This window comes from Piliocolobus tephrosceles, chromosome 1, assembly GCF_002776525.5.
Source record: "Piliocolobus tephrosceles isolate RC106 chromosome 1, ASM277652v3, whole genome shotgun sequence".
NCBI classification, from domain to species: Eukaryota; Metazoa; Chordata; class Mammalia; order Primates; family Cercopithecidae; genus Piliocolobus; species Piliocolobus tephrosceles.
In genome coordinates this window covers 54,294,848-54,320,144 of record NC_045434.1, presented here as the reverse complement: position 1 = coordinate 54,320,144, position 25,297 = coordinate 54,294,848, and the positions used below count along the sequence as shown (strand labels likewise).

The following is a 25,297-nucleotide window of genomic DNA, read 5'->3' as shown; positions in this document are numbered from 1 at the left end:
ATTATGAGCATAAATTATTATTATTTATTGTACTTTAATTTCTGGGATACATGTGCAGAATGTATAGGTTTGTTACATTGGTATACACTTGCCATGGTGGTTTGCTGCTACAAAGAGAATAAAATACCTAGGAATACAACTTACAAGGATTGTTTATCTTTTTGTTCTAGTTTCTGGGAGATTTTCTGGAGTTATCATCTAAACTTTCTATTGACTTTAATTTTTTTCAGACCTTAGAATTTCTTAAAGCTCTTTCTTCCTATCTAAAATTTTCTATTTTTACCTTTTAGAAAAGTTTAGTATCGTCTAATAGCCTCCTGCTCTTAATTCAGCTCTAAGGATATTAAATATAAGTTTTGGAGTTCTCTTCAGCTGTTTGTATTGTCTATGTTTTCTTGTAGTTCTTTTTATGTTGTTCAATATAAACATCATTTTGTATTTGTGTTTCCTCAAATATCTGGTGGTTGGCTATTAATTTGTATTCAAAAGGAAGGTATTAAACTGAATTGGAAACATTGCATGTGGGTTTCATTCCAAGAAAACAGGACTTCGAGGGGCTTTTTTCTTTGAGATACTGTTAAATCAGTGTTTCAGAACTCTGTGGGGAGCGTTTCTGCTGGTCCTTTTCGTTTCTAATGGCATTTAGGTTTTGGTTTCCTGTCTTCTGCTGTTAGTTATCTGTCTGTTTACCCTATTTACAAAGTCATCCACCTGCATTGCTATTGTTTTTTCCTCCATTTTGCTTGTTTTCATTAATATATACCCTTTCTATTCATTTATTGTCATTTCGGTGTTATTTCCAGAGGACACAGAGATAAATACATACTGGTTAAATCAATGTGTTAGATTTAACCAGAGTTGGGTAGATATTTTAAAGTATCATGTGAATTTTCAAGTCATTACTTAGTGTTTATAATTATCATTTTAAATAACTATAATTTTCTGCTGAGTAAAGATACTGTAGTTTACCTAACGTCCTCTTTTATTACTACTTTCAGTTTCCGATTCAAAAGGCATCATTCATAGTCACTAACAAATCAGACATTATATGAAAAAAATCCTGTTAGAATCCTGTTTTTTACGTTCTACTTACTGATTTTTAAATCTTACATGTTATGTGTATGTACTATTAATCTGTGTACAATTATGTAGTAAAAGCATCACAATATTTTCTCTTAAAAGTACCATGTTAATACTTTGAAGAAAAGTAATGAGTATTTGTCAATTGTTAATTAACAACAGTGTATTTTGTGATTTCCTCTTATTCTACATGAAAAGTGTACAGTTTAACATTAAAATCTTTAGACATTTAAAATATACTAATAGTTTAATTTTTAATAAGGAATGTGGATTTTGTTTTATATAAATGACTTTTAGATTTAATATTTAGCTATCATAAAAATTATACTTTTATCTAGTACAATGAATTAAATTTTGAATTATATTTGGTTTTGATATGTACCAGTCATTTAAAATTTTTTGTAATTTTTAGAATAGTCTTTTTGATATTTGTATTATTTTGAAATTTACCATCATTCTTAAACATCATTTCTGAAGAACTGAAAAACACATAGTTCCATTGTATTATATACTCCAGCAACATTTTAAAAGGAGATATTTTTAATCTTTTGTTTTTAAAGCTTTTTAAAATTAGTTTTTATGTGATTTTTTTTAACAATGATGGTTAATTTATATCCTATGCATGCTTTGATTGAATATCATGAAAATAATTTTAGATATTGCTGATATAAAATAGAAGTATGTAATGAACAACTTTTAAAATAGAACTCTGGATTCTGATTTGTTTTATGAAAACTAGTAATAAATAATATGTGAAACTTTGCTGAAAAAGTAAAGAAAATGGATATAGTTCTTTTTTGAACTCCAGGATTAACCTGTTTGAATTAATATGAATTAAATGTTTATGTTGTCTGTTTTCTGATTCTGAATTTTATGTATATACATTTTAAAATAATTCTTTTACAGTTACCTTCCCTGGTTTGAAGTGTATTACAAGCTTCTAAATACTCTTGCAGATTACTTGGCTAAGGAGCTGGTAAGCTATTTTTTCCCCATTTTTAAATTGTGGTAAAATATTTATAAAACAAAACTTACCATTTTAACCATTTTTAAGTGTAAAGTTTTGTGACATTAAGTACATTAATGCTGATCTGCAATCATCAATACAATACATCTTTTTTTCCTTGCCTGTCTAAAACTCTGTCTGTACCCATTAAACAATATCTACTTATTCCTCCCCAACCCTCACCATCCGTGGCAACCACTGTTGTATCATCTGTATGAATTTGAATACCCTCTGTATCTCATATAAGTGGACTCACACAGTATTTGTCCTTATGTGCCAAGTGACTGGCTTATTTCATTTAACATAATGTCTTCACGATTCATCTATGTTGTAGCATGTGTCAGATTTTTTTTTCTTCTTGAGACTGAGTATGAATACACCACAGTTTGTTCATTCATTCTTCTGTCAGTGGTCACTGGGGGTGCTTCCTCTACTTTTTGACTATTGTGAATAATACAGCTATGAAAATGTTTGTACAAATAATGTTCTAGCCCTTGGATTCAATTCTTTTGGGTATATACCTAAAAGTGGAATTACTAGGTAGTATGGTAATTCTGCATTTAATTTTTTGAGGAATCATGAGAGCATTTTCCACAGTGGTCACACTATTTTGCATTCCTATCAGTAATGTACAAGGGTTCTGTTTTCCTCACAATCTTGCCAATACTTGTTCTTTTCTTTTTTGTTTAATAGTGTCATAATATGTGTGCAAAGTGGTGTATTATGGTTTTAATTTGCATCTCCTTAATGATTAGTAACACTGGACATTTACTTGCCATTTTTATATCTTCTTTGGAGAAGGTCTTTAATTGTGCAGACAGAAAATTACAACCCAGGGTAAATGCTCTGGGGACACAACAAGCATCACCTAAGTCAACCTGGAGAGTCAAGAAAAGTCTCTAGAGAAGTACTTGTTGGAAGTCTTCTGTCTCTGTGTCTCCAATAGCAAATAGGTGTTGAGTCAGAAGTTGTAGAAGGTCTGTTCAAGTCCTTTGCCCATTTTAAAATCATGTTGCGTTTTTTGTTGATGAATTGTAGGAGTTCTTCATGTAGTCAGATATTCATTTCTTATTAGATAGATGATTTACGAGTATTCTATCCCAATCCATGGTTTGCCTGCCCTTTTGTTCTTTTGATAGTGTTATTTGATGCACAAAAGTTTTTAATTTTAATGAAGTCCAATTTATCTACTTTTTCTTTTGTTACCTGTGTTTTTGGTGTCATATCCAAGAAATCTTTTCCAAATTCAGTGTTTCGAAGCTTTCTTCATATGTTTTCTTCTAAGAATTTTATAGTTTTAGCTCTCAATGAAAGTCTTTATGCTTTTTTTGTCTTAAAAATAGAAGTAAAAGCTGAAGTTTTGCTTTTGAATGAACAAACTTCTCTGGGATAATGATTTAAAAATTTTTCCCTTAATCTTTGATTTAAAAGAAAAGTTTTTTTGGAGACAGAGTCTTGCTCTGTTGCCCAGGGCTGGAGCGTTGTGGTGCAATCATCAGTCACTGCAGCTTCAGTCTCCTAGGATCAAGCAATCCACTCACCTCAGTCTTCCAGTTAGCTGGAACTATGGGTGTGTGCCACCACAAATAGCTAATTTTTAAACTTTTTTGTACAGATAGATTCTCACTATGTTGCTTAGGCTGGTCTCAAATTCTTGGCCTCAAGGGATCTTCCTGCCTCTGCTTCCCATCTACCAAGTGTGGCCATTCTTTGATGTTTTTAACAAGAGCTAATTTACTAAAATATTAGCTATGCTATTTGATACAATTTAATTGAAATAAAATGTGTTTTTAAAATTCTTTGTAATTGTCTATTATCTATTAATTTTTGCATTTAGGGTGTACTTTCCATTCACTTGTTATCTGTTTAAATTCTTATATGGTACTCTGTCACTCCTGACATTGTGTTTTTCTTGATTTCCCTGACATTGTCTCATCTTCATTTTACTTATATCCTCAGCTTCTCTCTTGGGCCTTTTTTCTCCATCTACACCTAAAATTTTAATGTTATTTATGTTATATTCTTGATTCTCTTTTCTCTAGATACTATTTATGGGTATTTCAGACATACTCTTTGTCTATATACCACTGTTTTCTGTTTAAGATGAACTTTCTGGAAGTTGATGTTATTCCACTGCTTACAATCGCTTCATAGTCTCCTCTTTTTCTTAGAATAAAATTTAAACTTGTTTGCGGCATGACGTATAATAACCTTATGATCTGGCATCTGACCTTCTCTTTGGATTAATCTGCTCCCGCTCATCTGCTGCATATAATGTACTATCTAATTATTTTGAGCCACTTGAATTTCCCAGAACATAACTCTATACAGTTGTCTGTCAAGATTACAAACCACTCACTAATTGTTACTGGTAGAACACTTGTCTTTTAAGAGTTAATGTAACTATCTTTTGAAACAAACCTAATGTCAGCACAGGTGCTTCTCTAGAGACTTTTCCTGACTCTCCAGGTTAAGTTAGGTGATACTTTATGTAGGTTTCCAGAGCATTTACACTGGGTTGTAACTCTGTGTCTGCACAATTAAAGTAATAATTGAGAGATGGAACTGTTCTATCTCTGTGTCTCCCATAGCAAATAGATGTTGAGTCAAAAGGTGTAGAATAAGTAAAAATACGTTAGAAAGTTTCGAATATTCAGTTTTTGGATATCCATTTTATAATTATAGAAACTAATATCCAGCTATTGTGACTTTTTTATTCACTGGATTCTGTATGCCAGGCTTTAAAGGCAATCATAGACAAAATTGTTCATGGAATTTTTAAAATAGGAATATAGTAAGACAGAATGTTATTTTCCTCACCCTAAATTTTTCCATAGGAAAAGCTTATTTTCATCTTTTCAGTATACAATCATTTGTTTCTTTACATCGTTTTAAAAGTTCCATTGACTGAATCTGGAGCAAAATATCCTCCTGGGCATAGTATTTTGAGTTTTTATTTAATTTTTTAAAATTATATAGCCTTGGTAGATACAGTTCAACTAAAATGGTATAGACATTTCTGTCTGCCCAGTATGGTGAAACAGGCACTATGTTAAACATGGATACAGACTATATTTGAAAATAAGCTTGTAAGAATAAAAATTAATGGTTTTGATAAATCAGCTGAAATCCTTCATTTGCCTTAAGTGGTGATGGTCCCAAATAAAGGTGAGTGTGGTCACCTTAGAATTAAAATATTTATAAATGTTCCCAGGAAGCTTAATGCAGTATTGGTAATACAAATGTAACTGGACTTTTGGCAATGTGGTTTGAACCCTGAAATCCTGGATTTAAATTCTATTTTTTTTTGAGACGGAGTCATGCTCTATCCCCCAGGCTGAAGTGCAGTGGTGCAATCTCATCTCACTGCAACCTCCACCTCCTGGGTTCAAGCGATTCTTCTGCCTCACTCTCCCAAGTAGCTGGGACTACAGGCATGCACCACCATGCCTGGCTAGTTTTTATATTTTTAGTAGAGACGGGGTTTCACTGTATTGGCCAGGCTGATCTCAAACTCCTGACCTCTTGATCCACCCACCTCGGCCCGCCAAAATGCTGAGGATTACAGGTGGGAGCCACCACTCCCAGCCTAAGTTTTATTTTCTAATACCCTTGTGACTTTGATTAAAGTACAGTGTTTATAAGTCAGATAATCAGTTCTGTCACTTGGAAAGTAAGGGAGGTATTATTTATATAAATAGGATTTAAATGTGTTATTAATAAATTAAGGTAGTCCTTTTACTCTTCTAAATTTGTCAACCAATTTTTTTATAATGTAATTGCAAGTTTTAATGTTTGTCAAAAGTCTAGTTGTTTATGTGTATGTGTTCGTGCATGTAAATATTTTTCTCTATGTATTTGATTGCTTAATTCTATGAAGTATATGTTAACATCATTTTACAGTTGAATAATTTTATGTTGAAGCTGTACAGTCATTCACTTGCCTAAGAAAATAAAACTGGAAATACAACTATTTATTTTTTTGCAATCAAAAGTCAAAACCAGAATTCTGGTTAAATTATTCATGATAATTTCTTGTTCTTTGTTTTTGTGAATGTACATGTGGAATTCACATTAATTATATTAGTTGTCCAAATTTTGAATACTTTTTCTTTAGTAACTTTTAGTAACTCTTACTGATAAATTATTACTATCTCCATACTGTGTATCATTTTTTCCCCTGATACCATCAGTAATACTGGAATATGTAAAAGAAAATAGCTATAAGCAAATTTATGTAATTTTGGCTTTCTGAGAAGAGGAAATAGGGGAGGTTCCATTTGTGTTCCTTATTTGAGGAAGAAATATTACAAGTTTATAGCATTAATTAAACTAGAAGTAAATCTGGAATTGTAGTACTTTTTTCTGTTCATTTCTAATTCACTGCCATGGGTTATTTAAATAACGTTTACAGTTCAAGTTATCCTTACCTGATCAATGTAAGAGAGTGCAACAGATTTTTAAAAACTAGTCTAAAAATTTTTGTACCTGTAGGAATTTTGTATAAACAGAGTATCAATATGTTCCACAATTTTCTATGGTACACTTCATTGTTTAACAGCCCAAGAGATAAATTGTTTATTTTGCAGTCCTTCTACAAGGTAATTCTAAGACATAACCATATGAGTCTCTTTTACAAAGGGAATTGGTATTATCTACAGTATTCTCTGATACATTTTGTTGTTTAAATGATCAAGAGATAAATCGTTTATGGCTTTTCATGTTATTCTGAAGAGTATTTCAAATAGGTAGTTTTGAATGAATACTTCTGAAAGTAGTTACAGAGATCTGATTTATTAAGTTTTGGTATAAATGGATAGACAAGGCATAAGAAAGATCGTGAGAAGTCTAAGTCTCGTATCCAAACTTACTAAAATTGCTAACTTCTCTGAACAATTGCCTTTTCCTTTTATTTATTCTCTCCAACATGAAAATAGAGAATAAGGATAATTATGTCTATAAAAATCTTTGTATATTTATTACTGGATTTGTAGTATGTGATGCAGAAAAATTGAGGGTGCACATCAAAGCACATTATTATTATACAAATCCTATGAAGTACATTTGCTGTATGTTTTATTTAATCCCATTTATTGTGGATCAAGTAGTGACCAGTAGCAATGTAGAAAAGAAATATTTAGAATAACCTCTATGTTCCATTTTAGTCTAATAATCTTACAATTGTTTCTATTCCTTAAAAATTGCTTTGGGATTTTAAAATGAAAATGGAAAATGAGAGTACTCTGTGATCTGATAAAAAGTTGTATTACTATTTTTATTCAATCCCATTGTTCTTCTGGATTTAATGATTTAGATAATTTCCTTTTATAGCATTAGTATATTTTATAATAACTAAGTTTTTCGAATACACATTTATACTAAATGGAAATATTGTCATTATTCTTCTGGATAAAGGAATTTAAATATGTTTTCATATTTATTAGACTCACATATTTGAATTTCAGTTATTTGAATGTTTCTGTGGAAAACATTTATATAAAATATGTCAAATATGAAAAGCCACAGTAGACTATGTTATCAAGTAGTTTTAATTGCAGTTGCTTGGTATATGTTTTATTTATAAAATGTACTTTTGCTTTTGCCCTAGGAAAATGATTTGAATGAAACTCTCAAATCACTGTATAACCACCCAGTACCAAAGGCAAATACTCCTGTAAATTTGAATGTGGTAAGTATTCAATCAGTAATTGTTTTTGGGAGTCATAGCTATGTCTCAATTTCATTAAGAGCACGTGAACCTTCAGGCAATTCTTGGCCAAGTCATCTCTGCTTCCAGGAAAACTTCATTGCTAGTACTAACATAACAAGGTGATAATATTGTGTCTTTTTAATGTGCTATAACTGTCATAACTTGATATATTGGGTGTGTATTTTTATAATTTTATAAAATTATTGAATTTAAAAAATTTTATTATAAATTAAAAGTAACCAAATCTATGAGGATATTTCACTTTTAAGAAACATTGATTTAGCTGGGCACGGTGGTTCACACCTGTAATCCCAGCACTTTGGGAGGTCGAGGCGAGTGGATCACGAGGTCAGGAGATTGAGACCATCCTGGCTAACACGGTGAAACCGCATCTCTACTAAAAATACAAAACATTAGCCAGGCGTGGTGGCGGGCGCCTGTAGTCCCAGCCACTCGGGAGGCTGAGGCAGGAGAATGGCATGAACCTGGGAGGCGGAGCTTGCAGTAAGCCGAGATCGCACCAGTGCACCACTGCACTCCAGCCTGGGAGACAGAGCGAGACTCCATCTCAAAAAAAAGAAAAAAAGAAGCATTGATTTTCAGGTGAAATTTGTGCATAATAAAGGAATATACACACATGCTTAATAACCCTCCTAAAATGAAACAGTACTTAGTAAGAATAGAAAATGACATATAGCATATAAATATGTGATAAAAATTCTGGGTGAAAAGTTTCATCTTCTTTCTCTATACATTAATGTATCTTCTGGTATTATCACAAACTACTGGAAATATGATTGAATTGCTGTTTGTCAGACAGCAAGCCTGAGATGGGATTTATTGTACTATTGAAACTTTTTAACGAAGTGTACCATCTGTATATAAAAACACTCACGTTTTGGGAGTTTTTGTAAATGCCCAAAGTTCAAGATAATAAAATATGGATGTTTTTATTAATTTTCTTCATGGATTTGGCATATGGGTTAGACTATTAAAATTTATTTATATTAATTTTTTTCTTCTAAAATAGTAAACTTTTTTAATAAAGAAGAAAAGTATAATGTTGCAAGAGAAAATGAGAGAAAAGCTGTCTCAAAGTATATATAATAATAAGCCTTTTGTGTTTTTATGAGACAGGGAAGTTGTTATTATATTTTGTTTGGTAATAGCTTTCCTCTTTTTAAAAATTAATTAATTTTTAAATTTTTCCATAAGTTATTGGGGTCCAGGTGGTATTTGGTTACACAAGTAAGTTCTTCAGTGGTGATTTGTGATATTTTGGTGCACCCATCACCCTAGCAGTATACACTACACCGTATTTGTAGCCTTTATCCCTCACCCTTCCTCCCACTCTTCCCCTCAAGTCCCCAAAGTCCATTATATCATTCTTATGCTTTTGCATCCTCATATCTTAACTTCCACATATCAGTGAGAACATACAATGTTTGGTTTTCCATTCCTGAGGTACTTCACTTAAAATAATAGTCTCCAGTCTCATCCAGGTCGCTGCAAATGCTGTTAATTTATTCCTTTTTATGGCTGAGTAGTATCACAGTTTCTTTATCCACTTGTTGATTGCTGAACATTTGGGTTGATTCCACGATTTTGCAGTTGCGAATTGTGCTGCTATAAACATGCGTGTGCAAGTATCTTTTTCATTTAATGACATTTTTCCTCTTGATAGATACCCAGCACTGGGATTGCTAGATCAAATGGTAGTTCTACTTTTAGTTCTGGAAGGAATCTCAACACTGTTTTCAACAGTGGCTGTACTATTTTACATTCCCACCAGCAGTGTAGAAGTGTTCTCTGATCACCACATCCAGGCCAACATCAATTATTGATGCGGATGTAGTGATCAGATGATCAGTTTAATATTTGTTTAGTAGATGTGTGAGGATCATATTTTGGGATAACAACATGTTTAAGGAGTTTTAAACATTGAAAAATTATGTTTTATTGCTGTTTGCTAAATAATATGGTGGCTGATGTTTACAGAAATATTTTGATTTTTTTGATCATGGCCTTTCTTGCAAAAGTAAGGTGGTATCACATTGTGGTTTTGATTTGCATTTCCCTGATTCATTAGTGATGTTGAGCTTTTTTTTCATATGTTTCTTGGCCGTTTGAATATCTTCTTTTGAGAATTGTCTATTCATGTCCTTAGCTCACTTTTTAATGGGATTGTTTCTTCTTACTGATTTGTTTGAATTCATTGTAGATTCTCAACAGTAGTCCTTTGTCAGATGTATAGACTGTGAAAATTTTCTCCCATTCTGTGTGTTGTCTGTTTACTCTGCTTACTGCACCTTTAGCCCTGCAAAAGTTCTTTAGTTTAATTAAATCCCAACTATTTATCTTTATTTTTATTGCATTTGTTTTTGGTTTCTTGGTCATGAAATTCTTGCCTAAGCCAATGTATAGAAGGGTTTTTCCAATGTTATATTCTAGAATTTTTATAGTTTCAGATCTTAGATTTAAGTCCTTAATCCATCTTGAATTGGTTTTTGTATAAGCTGAGAGATGAGGATCCAGTTTCATTCTCCTACATGTGGCTAGCCAATTATCTCAGCATCATTTGTTGAAAAGGGTGTCATTTCTCTACTTTATGTTTTTTTCTGCTTTGTCGAAGATCAGTTGGCTGTTAGTATTTGGGTTTATTTGTGGGTTCTCTATTCTGTTCCATTGGTCCATGCGTCTTACCCAAATTTCATCCTGTGATTTCATGTCATAGTAGTGTTCTCTTACATTATTCCATTCTTTAACCACTACTATTTTGTAGTAGACTAAGGTGGTTAGCACCTTAGTTCTGTTGCTTAGTACTTCAAAGAGTTCTTAGTCTAGAGCCTCTCCTTCCAGTCCTTTCCACAAAAGACTGTCAGATTACTCTTAGTTAAACTATATAAAGTCCCCTGCTGAAAATCTTTTGTAGTTCCCCTTTTCTATAGAAGTTGTCCAAACTTTGGCCATGCTTTCAGGACCATCCATTTCTTAGATTCAATCCAACTTTCAATTTTCCCCCTCTATTCTGGTCACATTGTTTTGTTCAGCTTCTTGAATGAACATCATGCTTTCCTTTTGGACTAAAGCCTCTTTGTTGACTGTGTTGTTAGTCTAGAACTCACAGTCTTCAACTTTGTGAAACCTCTTGTCATACAACCTAATGTGTTTTTTATTTCCCGTGACCCTCTCTGCTGCTTTATGTCTGCATCTTCTTTTGTTGTACACTGTCAAAGCGTAAAGGTTTAATAGTCATTTGTATACTGGGTGATAAAAAGCTAAGAATAACCTGGAATTTTTAACCCAAATTTGGGAGTCCACAGTGGACGTAGTTGTAGCTATTTGAAGGATGAAATATAGAAGAGCATAGAACAGAGGCTAAGTTCTAATTGCCCAAATAGGCTATAGGGAAAAAGAAAGGAGATCCAGTGAAAGAATTGGGGGAAAGAGCAGTTAAGAAGAAACTTAGACTTACAGCTCACTGACACCCAAAGAATGCAAGGTTTGTGCTCAGTAGAAATACAGTAGAAATGCCAAGGGAAAGGTCAACAAGAATAAAGAAGAGCCTGGGATTTTCCAAAAAATGGTCATTTCTCTCTGAAAGTGTTATATTTATAAAATGATTCTAATACTGTTAAAGAGTAATGGAGGTGGCATTAATGAGAAATACAAATGTGTTCTCCCTTTAAATTTGAGTATCATATTTGTTCGGGGTAAATAAATATCTTACAAAAATACATCTCAAAAATACCAGCTATTGAAACACTTCATCTTTATGAATAAGAATTGTAAATTAAAGATTTCTACACCTTTTTACCTATGATTAGAAGATTTTAGATTAAGTCACAGTCACTAAATGTGTAATGTTAGCCAAGAAAGTTAATGTCTTTAGATGATCCTTTTTTTCCATTTGAGAAATTGAGCATGTCAACTTTTAAGAAAGTTGTTGTAGTAATCAAATAAAATGATATGTCTGGATGTGCCATGAAGAACTATTCAGGTGTTGGTTGTAGTAAATTGAAGTTTCATCCCATCTGGAGAAAATACTTTCTTCTGAAATAACTTAAATTGTAGCTGAAATAATCTTGTCAAAGGAAATTGAGTGACTGTGTTCTGTTCCTATGTATAATAGTTATTTCCATAATTAAGCCTTCTTATATGCACTTGAATTAATAGTCTGATAGTTTCAAGTCTTGTATACCTATTCTAAAGTTACAATTTTTTTTTGAAGTGGAGTTTTGCTCCTATTGCCGAGGCTGGAAAGCAATGGCGCGATCTCAGCTCAGTGCAAACTCCGCCTCCAGTTTTGAGCGATTCTCCTGCCTCGGCCTCCCAAGTAGCTGGAATTACAGGCACCCGCCACCACACCGGGCTAATTTTGTATTTTTAGTGGAGATGGGGTTTCACCATGTTGGTCAGGCTGGTCTCAAACTCTTGATCTCAGGTATTCTCCCCGCCTTGGCCTCCCAATGTGCTGGAATTACAGGCGTGAGCCACTGCACCCAGCCTAGTTATAATATCTTAAGTATTGATAAAATCAGCTGTTATGTTTGTTTACCTTAGGTATGGATAAAATCAGCTGTTATGTTTGTTAATTAATTGCATTTGATTTCAATAACGGACTCCTAAAGTAATGTATCTGGTATTATGCTGTTAAATAAGTGGCAAATTGGGAACTAGGACACTTGTCTTCAGCTACTAGAGGAGATTTTAGTTTTATGATGCCAGATTAAAATGAATGATTATGGAAGTTTTTCTTCTTGTACAAGTGGATAAAGGCCGCTAGTAATCAGAGATTTTTATAAAAAGTTAATGTCTAATGAGAATGCTTTTTTTGAAACATTTCAAAATCATTAAATATCCACAGCATTCTCTACTCTTGTAATATGAAAATACTTTCATTAGGATTTTTCTAGCATAAAATTAGCAAATCAGCATTTAAAATAATATTTATAATTACTGTTATTCAAGTACTTTTTAGTGGCTAATTTGGCTACATAGGCTTGTCTCAACTACACAGCGAATTGTTGTGTAAGCTTCTCCCATGAAAGTAAGATATTCATTTTTTTCTCTCATGTATTATAAGAACCAAGAGATATTTATTGCCTGTGAGCAAGTTCTGAAAGATCAGCCTGCTCTAATACCGGTGAGTTAAAAGGACATTGGCTTCTAAAAATCACTATTAAATAGGAAAACTAATCACTTATTTCACTATGCCTTTAAGCTTCACTCCAGCCCTTTGGGAAGTGGTACATTTGACTCTTTTAAGAAAATTGATCATTTGGAATATATAGTGTTTTCTGTTTGTACTATCTTTTAAAGCATAGTTTTATGAAATATAGTACTATTAAAAACCATTCCAAATAAAAGTAGCTTATAGAGACCAAAATCTATGCATATTCTCCATTTTCAATAGTAGTAATTTTAAAGTATATTCACAGCATGAGATTTGTCACATTTTTTGGTCTCAAGATCACAAAAGATCTTGTGATTTATCTCCTATTGTTCTTCTACCCTGGAAAATTATACATTATGACTGTGTTAACTAGCTTGTTCTGACTAGTTCAACTGTGCTCAAATACTGGATAAAATATTTCTTTTCTAATCATTAATAAGAAGATAGTATTAAATATGTCCTTATGTGATTAAGATATTAAAATAATTTTGAAGATTAATATGAACAGAAAATAAAACATTTTTTGATGATTAAGTTGCACTTTGATTCTGGGTGGTCAAATTTGGGAACACTGTGGGAAACATGAAAGCATATATACACATTGTACTCTTTATGTAAGTATTGTGATGAACTGTTTTACTTCTTTAAACATTGTAGAAGCTCATAAATATTTGTTTGGCAGATGTGTAATGATTATATTCTGGGACTATTACACGTTTAAGAAGTTTTAAACATTGAAAAATTATGTTTTATTGCTATTTGCTAAATAATAGGGTGGTTGATGTTTACAAAAGAGATTTGTTGTGACTTACCATAGAAACTCAGGAATCTTAATAGATTTTGGTATATTTGGTTAGCAAGCTTTAATTTTTCCAGTCTACCTCAACTAAATGTGCTTTAATAATATGTATGTTTATATGTATGCATAGGTGTGTATGTCTATATATATTATATATACACACACATATATAGGTATATATGTACAAAATAAACCTTTCAGTAATATACTCTTTTTTTGCCTTAACAAGTTTTTCCTATTTTTATTTTAATTTTAAGGTCAAATATTTTTTAAAAAGTCTTAACTTTTTGTATGGTAATGCAATTGTTAAATCTCATATAAACCCACTAACTCATTTAAGAATCTCTCAAATTCAACAAATCCTGAATGTCAGTCAATGGCACTTATTAATTTACTCAATATATTTTTTTCTGATTTTCATTACAAATTATATGCTACCAATTTTAATTATCTTTCATATGTGATTTATTTTTGTTGATTAGCATTCTTACTTCATTGCTCCTGATGTAACTGGACTCCCAACAATACCTGAGAGTGTAAGTTTTCTATTTTCTACTTTAATTATTCCTATATTATGAATTTTGTTTATTTTGGTCTCACTGTGCGTTTTTCTATACAGAAATAGGATACATTGTAATTATCTGTGTTTGTGAGAAATAATGAAGAAATAAGGAATAATGATATTAATTTCTTTTCTTCTTTATATGTCTGCCCCTTTTCCTTCTTCTTAGTATCTGGTTGTAGATAAGGAAAATTAAGGACAATAATAGAAGGAAAACTATTTCTGTCATTTGTAATAATTAGGTAGGATCATATATATTCAGTTAGGTCTTCAGCTTCACTGTATATGATAGAAGAGATACCATAGGAGATGGCTTCTACTTGTGGAGAAGAATTCTAGCAATGGGAAATGTCTTCACACAAATTGTTATTTTAGTGAAATTGACATGGTATTTTTATATTCCTTCTATATAATGCTTCAAATCATAGATGAACTGTTCTTAAGTTCCTGATTTTAATTTAAAGTAATACATATCTTGCAAGGTTTGATGGCTATTGTAAGAAATTATAAAAATTGCTAAAATTTGCATTTTATTTCGAGTCCTAATTCTAGCCATACTAGAAATATTTTCAGTATTTTAATAGTTATTACAAATTAGTATTTGTAGAACTGTTTACATAGATAAGTAGAAGTAACAAATATGCTTTTATGATGTTTGGATAACTGTGAAAATGAAATATTCCCTTACGTAATTTTTCTTCAGCTTCCCTTGGAAAGTTAAAATGAATCAGTAAGAATAATTCAGTCAAAAGTAAAGGAAAAAAGTATTTCAATATATACTTATTATTTACTTTGGGATTCTAGTGTTTTTCCAAATGTTTTCAAACCTACTGAGTGGCTTCTAAAAGCATGTGGTTAGTGAAGGAAGTCCAAGAAGACAATCGTAAATTGTCTGATATCAAACCAACACTATCAATGGTGTTTTCAGTACAGATGGATCCAAAAAACCCTTATGAAAAGCTATGCATCAAGTTTCTCTTATGGGCCTGAGATAGATCATCAAAGCTCTCAGGTTACATAATAGATCCTAAAGTCTTGACTGCTGTACATTGTGGGCCAGGTACTCCTTGTTAATGTTTTCTTTAAGGCTGACTGACCATGCCTTGACTTATATGACCTTTATCCCTTCACTTCAGAGTTTCAAAGTCAAATTTGCTTCCTTCTACTCGCTCTCCTATTTAACTTTCTCTTAGATTTACTAACAAACAGCTAATAGCTCGATTTAACAAATGTCACGTTTTTAAAAAGAAGATTGCTTTGAAAGTTTCAAAGAAACAGACATTCAAAGGAATGTCCACTGAGAATATATATTTTTACGTATCTATTAACATGTTTTGTTTTGCAAAAGGTCCTGTTTAGGGAAACGAAAGCAAGAGAATAAGCATAAGGCAGCACCCTATGTTGAGATATAATTCCCCATCTAAAAATTACCTTTCTTTTAGATTGTAGGGAATATAGTAATCTTGAATGACATGAATTTTTATATGGAGAGTTGCATTGGAAGGTGAGAAAGAAAGGAATAAACCTCTTCCCACCAAATTCAACATCACTCACTGATAGTTACAGGTTCTATTGATGTGCTCTGTCATGATTACCAATTTGTGATGGTAAAGTTTCTACCTTCTGGAAATAGAAGAAATAATTGGATTTCTTACATTCTTGCCCAACTAAAAGTTTAAGCCTACTAGGTCATAGCCCACCTGATACTACAGTTTTTGTTTGTTATATCTTATTCAATCCCTTAATAGTTTGTTGCTCTCTGATTTATTTGTTTCATTATAGAAAATTAAAAATAAATAATAAGAAAGGAGAAGATCTAAAAGTCAAAGTTAATGTAGTTTATCCCAGTTTCATTTCATGTGGGGAATAAGAGTGCTAAATTAAGGAATCAATTTAGAGCATCATCAAATTATATTTGATTATAGTGGATATAAAGCCAGCCTGATGTGAGGTATAAACAAGTGAATTTCCTTAATAAAGTACCAAAGGGCTGTTTTACAAATTCACCTCATCCTTTGGGTACCTCGTGCAGGCTGTGTTGTATCAGTTGATGATTGTGCCTGCATAGTGAATGGTAAACATGACAAAGACTCAAATGTATTGTCTGGGCAGCAGTTTCTGAAGCATCAGTGTACATAAGAATCACCAGAAGTATTTGTTTAAAAACCAGATTCTTGGCCAGGTGTGGTGGCTCATGCCTGTAATCCCAACATTTTGGGAGGCTGAAGTGGGTAGATCATCTGAGGTCGGGAGTTTGAAACCAACCTGGCCAACATGGTGAAACCCCATCGCTACTAAAAATACAAAAATTAACCAGGCGTGGTGGCATGCACCTGTAATCCTAGCTATTCTGGTGGCTTAGCCACGAAAATTACTTGAACCTGGGAGGCGGAGGTTGCAATGAGCCAAGATCTCACCACTGCACTCCAGCCTGAGTGACAAAAAAAAAAAAAAAAAAGCAGATTCTTGGGGACATACACTACAGATGACAATTCAGCAGGTCTAGGTTGGGGCCCAGGAAATTAGCTTCTTTTCAAATACTTAGTGGGTAAGAAAGTTGGGAAATCTGTGATCTTCTGATCATCCTCTGAAAATACTTTCCTTGAGTAGGGTTATGTTTCAACTAATAATAGAGTGTTATGTGCTTTATGTGGCAGCAGACTAGTATTACACTTAATTATTTTAATGAATACCATTTTAAATAATACTATCCTTTGAACTTCAAGACTTTCTGGTAAATGTGTAAAATGTTTTTCTTCACGTTCACTGTGAGCTGTAACTTATACAATTATTTTTCACTCTTGCAGAGAAATCTTACAGAGTATTTTGTTGCCGTGGATGTGAACAACATGCTGCAGCTGTATGCCAGTATGCTGCATGAAAGGCGCATCGTGATTACCTCGAGCAAATTAAGCACTGTAAGTACTTCACACTTCTTTTAAGTAGCAGGTATTGAGTGTTTCACAAAAAGACCTAAAAATCTCTGCAGATTTAGAAATGTGCTATGTGTGCTTAGAAGACAATATCTACATACTTTTTTGATATATGGTTTTAATCTGGCTCTTGAAGTACAAAAGTCTGATTTATAGGAAGCCTTCTCAGATGCATTAAGTCAGGTTAATTATTTTTTCTTATCAGGAGCTGAGAGTTTTTTTTTTTCTTTTTAACTCTCCAGAGTTCGTTTTAGTGCCTTCTACCATATAAAGAATTCTTAAGAGCTATTATGAGATTTTTATTATTCACTTGTGGCTTTTTCCATTGGCGCTACTTGAAAGAAATCAAGGGGCCATGATAATAGCTGCTATCCTAACCTGGTAATAGGTAGATTCATCTTTGTTGCCAAGTAGTGGTTTGGGAGTAGATTGTATAATAGTTTGATTTAGAGCAGCTCTTCAGACTGATAATAACTTAAAAGTCAAAGTAGCATTTTTTATAAATCACAGGTTTTATGACATTCACTAAAATGTTCTTTTGGAAGGTATTTATTAATATGGTAAAGGCAGTGAGAAGATAAAGCTTTTTCTTGGGTATAGAAAAATATTCAAAAGTATTTTGCTAGATTTTATAATTTTTTCTCATTTACGCAGTAACAATTTAATACTTTCAACTTAAATTTTTTAAATACAAATTTAAATATTGTTTTAAGTAATCTATGATGTATTTATTTAGCAAAAACCATTGTTCAGTATTGCATGAATTTTCTTCACGAATTTGATTAATTGATAAAACAATATTTTTAATGTTTTCTTCTTCTGTAGTAGAAATAAAAATGTTATTCTGTATTTTAGCATTTAAAGTAGAAGGAGCTTCAGGATTTCTGTAGGATATCTGTTTAACATTTAACAGTGAGAAAGGTATTTTCAGCAAGATTAAATGACCACCTCAAGGCCAAACAGCTAGTTAGAGACAGATAATGTGAAATTGAGTCTTTTGATTCTAATTTTTGGGTTATTTCCATTACTCTACAATTGAAAAAAAAATACATACGATTGTACATATAATTTGTATGAATTTATAATTCACACAAATCTCAAAAATATGATTTTGAGATTTTGAATTATAATTTGATATGCCCACCCCTAAAAGTTGAAAATGCACTTTACATATTGAAAAATATATGCATTTAAAAGAGTAAGGGTGGATAAATGATGCAGTAATATCAGAGAAAAAGTACTAATCAATTACACATGTAATTTTTTTCTTACACATCTTAGCGATGTCAAGAAATTCAGTTTGACTCATTTCATATTTTAATTTGCCTTTCTGCTATTTTTAACTTACTATTGAAGTGAAACCATTCTTCTTCTTTCCCCCCAGCTCCTCCTCCTCATTTTTTAAACATGATTGTTTTAAGATTAAAAAAGGATATTTTTAAATGGATATTGTCCTCAAGATTAAAAAGATTGTATAATAAGCCTTGGAACTAATTCTTATCAGGATTAATTCATGTAACAAATGTTTATTAGGCATATACTATGTGCTAGGCACTTTCTAGTCATTAACCTTATTTGACTGGCATGAAACAGATTATAAACAAGTGAGCAAACAAACAGCTATTATTTATTAGCTAGGGTTACATAATGGATAAAGTGAGTGTGTGTACAGGGTAGAAAGTGATAGACAGGTTTCCATTTTATGTAAGGAAAGCCTCTCCAGTGAGGTAGTATTTTGTTTGTTTGTTCGAGACAGGATCTTACTGTGTTGCCCAGGCTGGTCTCAAACTCCTGGGCTCAAGGGATCCTCCTGCCTTGGTAGCTGGGACTATAGGCATACGCCACTGTGCCCAACTTAGTGAGGTAGCATTTGAGCAGAGATCCAAAGAAAGTGAGGGAATAAGCTATGTGAGTGAAACATAAGCTACTGTATTTGTGCATTGGAAATAAATCTGAGTATATGTTTTTGAAAAATATTGGTGTTTTATTTGTTTTAATTTATATCAAGTAATCTCTCTTTGACTCAGTTTCTTTAAGTGTAGAGTAGGAGGAATAGTAGCCTTAATCTCATAGGGTTGATGTAAAGATTAAGGAAATACATATATATGAAGTGCTCAGAATATCTGCATAGAATAAATGTTTAGTAATTATGAGATTATGAGATATAATTTTATGATAGCTTACATTTAATTTTTTTTTTTTTTTTTTTTTGAGATGGAGTCTCACTTTGTCGCCCAGGCTAGAGTGCAGTGACACAATCTTGGCTCACTCTAACCTCTGCCTTCCGGGTTCAAGTGATTCTTCTACCTCAGCCTCCCAATAACTGGGACTATAGGTGCCTGCCACCACACCCAGCTAATTTTTGTATTTTTATTAGAGACAGGGTTTCACTATGTTGGTCAGGCTGTTCTCGAGCTCCTGACCTTAAGCAATCCACCCGCCTTGGCCTCTCAAAGCACTGGGATTATAGGCGTGAGCCCCCTTACCCGGCCTCTACATTTAATTTTGTAATAGTCTGCATCTGCAGTTAGAGTAAAAATTAACGTTATTATCTTTTAACTTAGCATTTGGCTTAAAAAAAATTGCTATCATAAAGGCTTAGTATTTTGGGGGTGCTGTTTTCTATGTTTGATGTCAATTTACTATCAATCGTTTATGACGATTCATGAAAACTTGATGGTGATGTCACCTCTAAGTTACCAGCTCTGTTTTGGTTCACTCTCTGGGACTGTTGGGCTGATAAAAGAAACATCATTCAAATTCTCTTTCATGATCTTAGTCTTCTTTTGTGGAGGAAGCTGCTTTACTTGAATCTATCTTGAATAATTCTTTTTTTTTCTTTCTTTTTTGTTTTTGAGATAAGAGTCTGGACCTGTCACCCAGGCTGGAGTGCAGTGGCGTGATCTCCGCTCACTGCAAGCTCCGCCTCCCAGGTTCACACCATTCTCCTGCCTTAGCCTCCTGAGTAGCTGGGACTACAGGTGGCTGCCACCACGCCTAGCTAAGATTTTGTATTTTTAGTAGAGACGGGGTTTCACCGTGTTAGCTAGGGTGGTCTCGATCTCCTGACCTTATGATCCACCCACCTCGGCCTCCCAAAGTGCTGGGATTACAGGCGTGAGCCACCGCACCCAGCAGAATAATTATTTTATATATATAGTATATAATATATATCTGCTATAAATTCTGGGCATACTGGCATTTAAAGTCAAGGACTGGTTTCTTAACATAAATTAAAAGTAAACTATTTTTTAAAAAGAATTTAATGGTATCTCTGAAACATCCAAAGAAGAAATAGTTACCAATGAATTTACTTGTTTTTAAGCTTTTTATATTCTTATATTTTTATATATCATGGAGACTATAATGTACTTAATGTTAGGAATTACGTTTTATCCATTTAAATTTTTTTAAGTGTACAGCAAAACTTAATTTTTAGAAGAATAGTTGGAAAGGTGGCCTAACATTCATAATTCTATTGTAATTTCAGAAATTTTGTTTGTCTCAGGTATTCACTTTTTGACAATCGTGATTTTTCATAGTTATAATAGAATGATAATTATAAACCTTACAGCTTGCTGTAGGTTTTAGTGGTGACACTCTCATTAGAGAATCAGCTAGCTTGAGGGTCCTTTTCTTTAGGTGCTGTTTGTGGTTAAAAATGATAATTTCTTGCTGGGCACAGTGGCTGACGCCTGTAATCCCAGCACTTTGGGAGGCCGAGGCAGGCAGATCACCTGAGGTCAGGAGTTTGAGACCAGCCTGGCCAACATGGCGAAACATTGTCTCTACTAAAAATACAAAAATTAGACAGGCATGGTGCCATGCGCCTGTAGTCCCAGCTACTTGGGAGGCTGAGGCAGGAGATTCACTTGAACCTGGGAGATGGTGGTTGCAGTGAGCCAAGATCGCGCCATTGCACTCCAGCCTTGGTGACAGAGCGAGACTCAAAAAAAAAAAAAAAAAAAAAAAAAAGATTTTTAACCTTGAAAAGATAAAAAATTTAAAATTAAACAATTAATTTTAAGATATGTAAGCACAGATATCAAGAATATTGTTATGTTTTCAACGTTCTAATAGGTTTTCTCCCTATATTTTAAAGTGTGGTATTGTGTTAGTACTTATTATTATATTTTTGCATGTTTGAGTTTAATGAATTGAGACATAATCAGTTTTGTTTTTATTCTGTTGATTCATATGTTATTCTGTTGATTTATACATTGTCAAGTACACATGGAAAGGTTTCTGGTAATCCTGAACAAGAACATTGATTTTATCCATGCTGTAGGTAGGCCATAAATGTTTAAGCCCCAAGTGAATCTTGGCAGACTAGCAGAACATTGTGTTAGAGTCTCGTGTATTCAAAGCAGAGGCATAAATCATGATATTACAAGGGTGTATCAGTTGACTTACTGCTGTTTTGTGACCATAGGTAGGGAGGATTGCTGTTTAAAGCCATGTCATTGGTTCTCAAATCAGTCAGGCATGAAGCCTTGTCATATGCCTCTATAATTGTACCTCACCAGACTTTCTCTAACTAGTCAGCTGGGGCTGTGCATTTTGTCTCAAACACCCGGCTGGCCAGCATCTGACAGGGGCTTTCTCATCATCCTGTCAGTAATATGTTAACTAGAGTGTATCTTTGTGGCCTGTAGAAGCAGGTGGAAGGGATGCTTCTTTTAAAAGCAGATGTCTAAGTGTTAGCTATTATTTTGACCATTATTTAGTTAGTAAATATCACCCTCAGAAAGTCTATAAGCATATTAGTTACAGAGATTTGATTGTGTAGTGCATGTTATTTTGGGGATATTTAGAGCAAACAATATATTATGAGTGCTGGAATTACGTTAATAAACTGTAATTTCTTCCTTTGTTATAGTTGCCCCTAGGCATTTAAGCATATGCTTTTCTCTCCTTCTCTCATTAATTCCATAAAGGGCATATGTAAAAAGAAATCTTTCGATCTCTGGAAAATCAGCTATTAAATGTAGATTTTATAGGTTTAGTCAGACTGAAAGGCAGTCCAGAGGATTTTAACCTCTTCATCTGGATTATACATATTCTTAATTTGTCTCGTAATGATGCCACCTGTGTCAGCATTTAATCTGAAACCTAAAGTGCAGAGACTGTTTCTGGAGATGAGGAATTGAACATTTGGTGAGAGAATAAAGATTATGTAGTCCTGCTTCCTAGTTAAGGTTATTAAAGTGTATTTTTGCCCCTCGTGTTTTTAAAGCTGCAGCAGAGTGGTGCAGTTAAAAATTGTTATCATGATCTCTCAGGGAAAGATTCTAGAAGCAATTTTTAGGTTTTTAATTCTTCCCCAAACCCATAAGCAACCAGTTATGTCATCTGAGACTGGGAATAATTCTACTTACCAGTTTATTATTTCACATGTACACAGCTATTCTGAACATTGTATTTTTGGTCAGTGCTAAGTGAATATGACTGGAGTGGGGAAATGGTACTGTTGAGGTCATCAGGAAACAGTTTATTGGAAGGGATGTGTGAAGGTAATTTGGAGACTTCTGTTACAGGAAAACTAGAGGTGTTTGTATCTTCCAACTCCTGTAGTGATAATGGCTCGTTTTTCATGAAAATAAACACATATTTCTGCCTTATGATTTTGTCCATTTGAGTTCTAAAAGTAAATAATTGGCTTTTAATTCACAAAGAAGAGTATTTTAATTTAACAATTGTGGAATTATCAAAGAGTTGTATTAAATTGTGATTCCCCTAGGTTCTATAAGCTTTGTTCCTGTATGATATCCACAAAAATGACCTTGGATGATTTCAGTTTACCAAGTTTTTTTTTTTTTTTCTTTTTTCTTGTCCTTACAGCTTACAGTGTTAATGTTAGTATTTTTTATATGCAACAATGACAATTTTGTGCTGATAGTGGTAATGAACATTAAATAAAAGAAAAAAATATATGTGTTGGTTTTGTTTCTTTAGTAAAACTGTTGAGGGCAATGTGTTTATTTTAAAATGTACCTTCTATATTTATATGTTTTTACATACTATACTTTTTTTTTCATTTTACAGTTAGGCAAATTTTTTTCACTTCCAGTGGGCTTTCTTGTAATGCAGTTTAACTCATTGTTGACATCCTATTCAGTATTTTCAAAATGGAACTCGCCATCTTTTCCCCATAGTTTCCTTCTCCTACTATAAAGGGCGAAGTTGGTGAATCTCTCCTCCCTCTCATCTGTTTTCCCCACCTATATCCTATAGGTTCTACCTCCTTAATCTTTTCTTCTCCAAGTCCTGTTCTGCATTTCAACTGCCCACTGTCTTAGTTCAGCAGTTATTACTTTCCACAGATACTATTTTCAGATCATATATGCAGAATTCACATACATAAAATGATGATGTTAGTAATTATTATAGCCAATATATAATAGGGCATACTTTGAGCTGCTTACCCCACTGAGAAATTTATTTAAACTAACTCATTTAATTAGTATGTATTATGTGGTAGGTACAGTTGTTATCCATGGTAGACAGATGAAAATGTGGATTTTGAAATTGAGAGAGAGTAAGTTGAGCAAGGCCATAGTACTAGGAATTGGTTTAACCAGTTCTGTATGATTCCAAAGTATATGTTTACAACCTTTATACAATTTTGCCTCTTAGAATGACCATCTTGTAAAACCAAATGCATCCTTACCTTTTGCCCCAATATAGTATCCCTTCCCTTAAGGAGCCTCAGTTTATTATTTGAATCACTTACAGTGAAGTGACTTTTTTCCTTGTCTTTGTAGGTCTAGTCGATTATCTCTCAATATGTCATATTTATACCTTTCTCCCATTTTAAATACCACTTTTAGGGCTAGCACTTATCTTCTATTTGGACCTCTTGTTTTCTCATATTTTAGATTCATTCTATATGTAATTACTCAATCCTTCAGAATAAAAAACATCTATTGGTTACTCATTGCCTATAAACTGCTAAATCTGATAAAAAAAAACTATCCGTGATGTGACCCTAAACCTTTCTTTCTAAGGTTTTCAATTACTTATAGTCCACACAGATCTTTAGACAATAAAGTTATCAGGGCAGTTTTTTCTTTCTTTTTTTTAAATCTGGTTCAGTCAGTCACTACAATGTATTTGTCTCTTAGGACAGTGGTGATATGTATCTGTAGAAGATTTTAACAATAATTTTCTGAGTGAATGGATGAAATTGCACATTTTGCTCATCCTCATATGTGTTTTAAATCTCCCACATGCATGCTTCTGAATGTTTTTCAAAATCTGATTTACTTTACAGAAGGCTTAGTTTTAATGAGTAACCAGTGTAACATCTTTCATCTCTGAACTACCATAGCATTGACCACATACCCTTCTCAAATTTTAATTATTAGTGAATATGTCAAACTCTTGTATTAGATATCAATGTCTTTAAAAATTAAAAACCTGGCTGGCATGGTAGCTCATGCCTGTAATCCCAGCACTTTGGGAGGCTGAGATGAGAGTATTGCCTGAGACTAGGAGTTTGAGAATAGCCTGCGCAATGTAGTGAGACCCTGTCTCTACAAAAAATTAAGAAAATTAGCTGGGTGTGGTGTCACACGCCTGTAATCCCAGATACTTGGGAGGCTGAGGTGGACAGATTGCTTGAGCCCAGGGGTTCAATACTGTAGTGAGCCATAATCGCACTACCGCATTCCAGCCTGACAACAGAATGAGACCCTGTGTCAAAAAAATAAAACAAATAAAACCATGGGTTGTGTATGTGTTCATGTATATATTGAAGAATAAATTTAATTATTTTAATTGTATCAGAAAAGTTTTTAAAATAAAATAACATTAATTATATTATAGTGTAAAATATAAAGTGTTACTCTGAAAATGCCAGAGTAGAAGCTGTGTATTTGTCAAGCAGAAATATATTCCTTGATTTATCTCTTTGACGTTTGTCTCTTTAAATAATAAAAGTCTCTTTGTAAATCTTGAAGTTTCCAAGTTAGGTGCTAATTTCTTCCTTCCTTCCTTCCTTCCTTCCTTCCTTCCTTCCTTCCTTCCTTC

The 25,297-nt window shown here is 33.1% G+C and overlaps 1 protein-coding gene across 3 annotated transcripts in view; it reads left to right on the top strand.

Annotated features, from left to right (window-relative positions):
• The window catches only part of DENND1B (DENN domain containing 1B), a 267,493-nt gene that overhangs the window by 111,015 nt on the left and 131,181 nt on the right, over positions 1 to 25,297 (top strand). For 2 of the 3 annotated variants that reach the window (XM_023224712.2, XM_023224713.2), the window contains exons 6-9: positions 1,987 to 2,056; positions 7,695 to 7,775; positions 14,254 to 14,307; positions 17,141 to 17,251. In XM_023224712.2, coding sequence (XP_023080480.1) covers positions 1,987 to 2,056; positions 7,695 to 7,775; positions 14,254 to 14,307; positions 17,141 to 17,251 — 316 coding nt within the window. Of the gene's footprint in view, positions 1 to 1,986; positions 2,057 to 7,694; positions 7,776 to 12,882; positions 12,943 to 14,253; positions 14,308 to 17,140; positions 17,252 to 25,297 lie in introns of all 3 variants that reach the window. The other variant, XM_023224711.2, reaches the window with a different exon arrangement.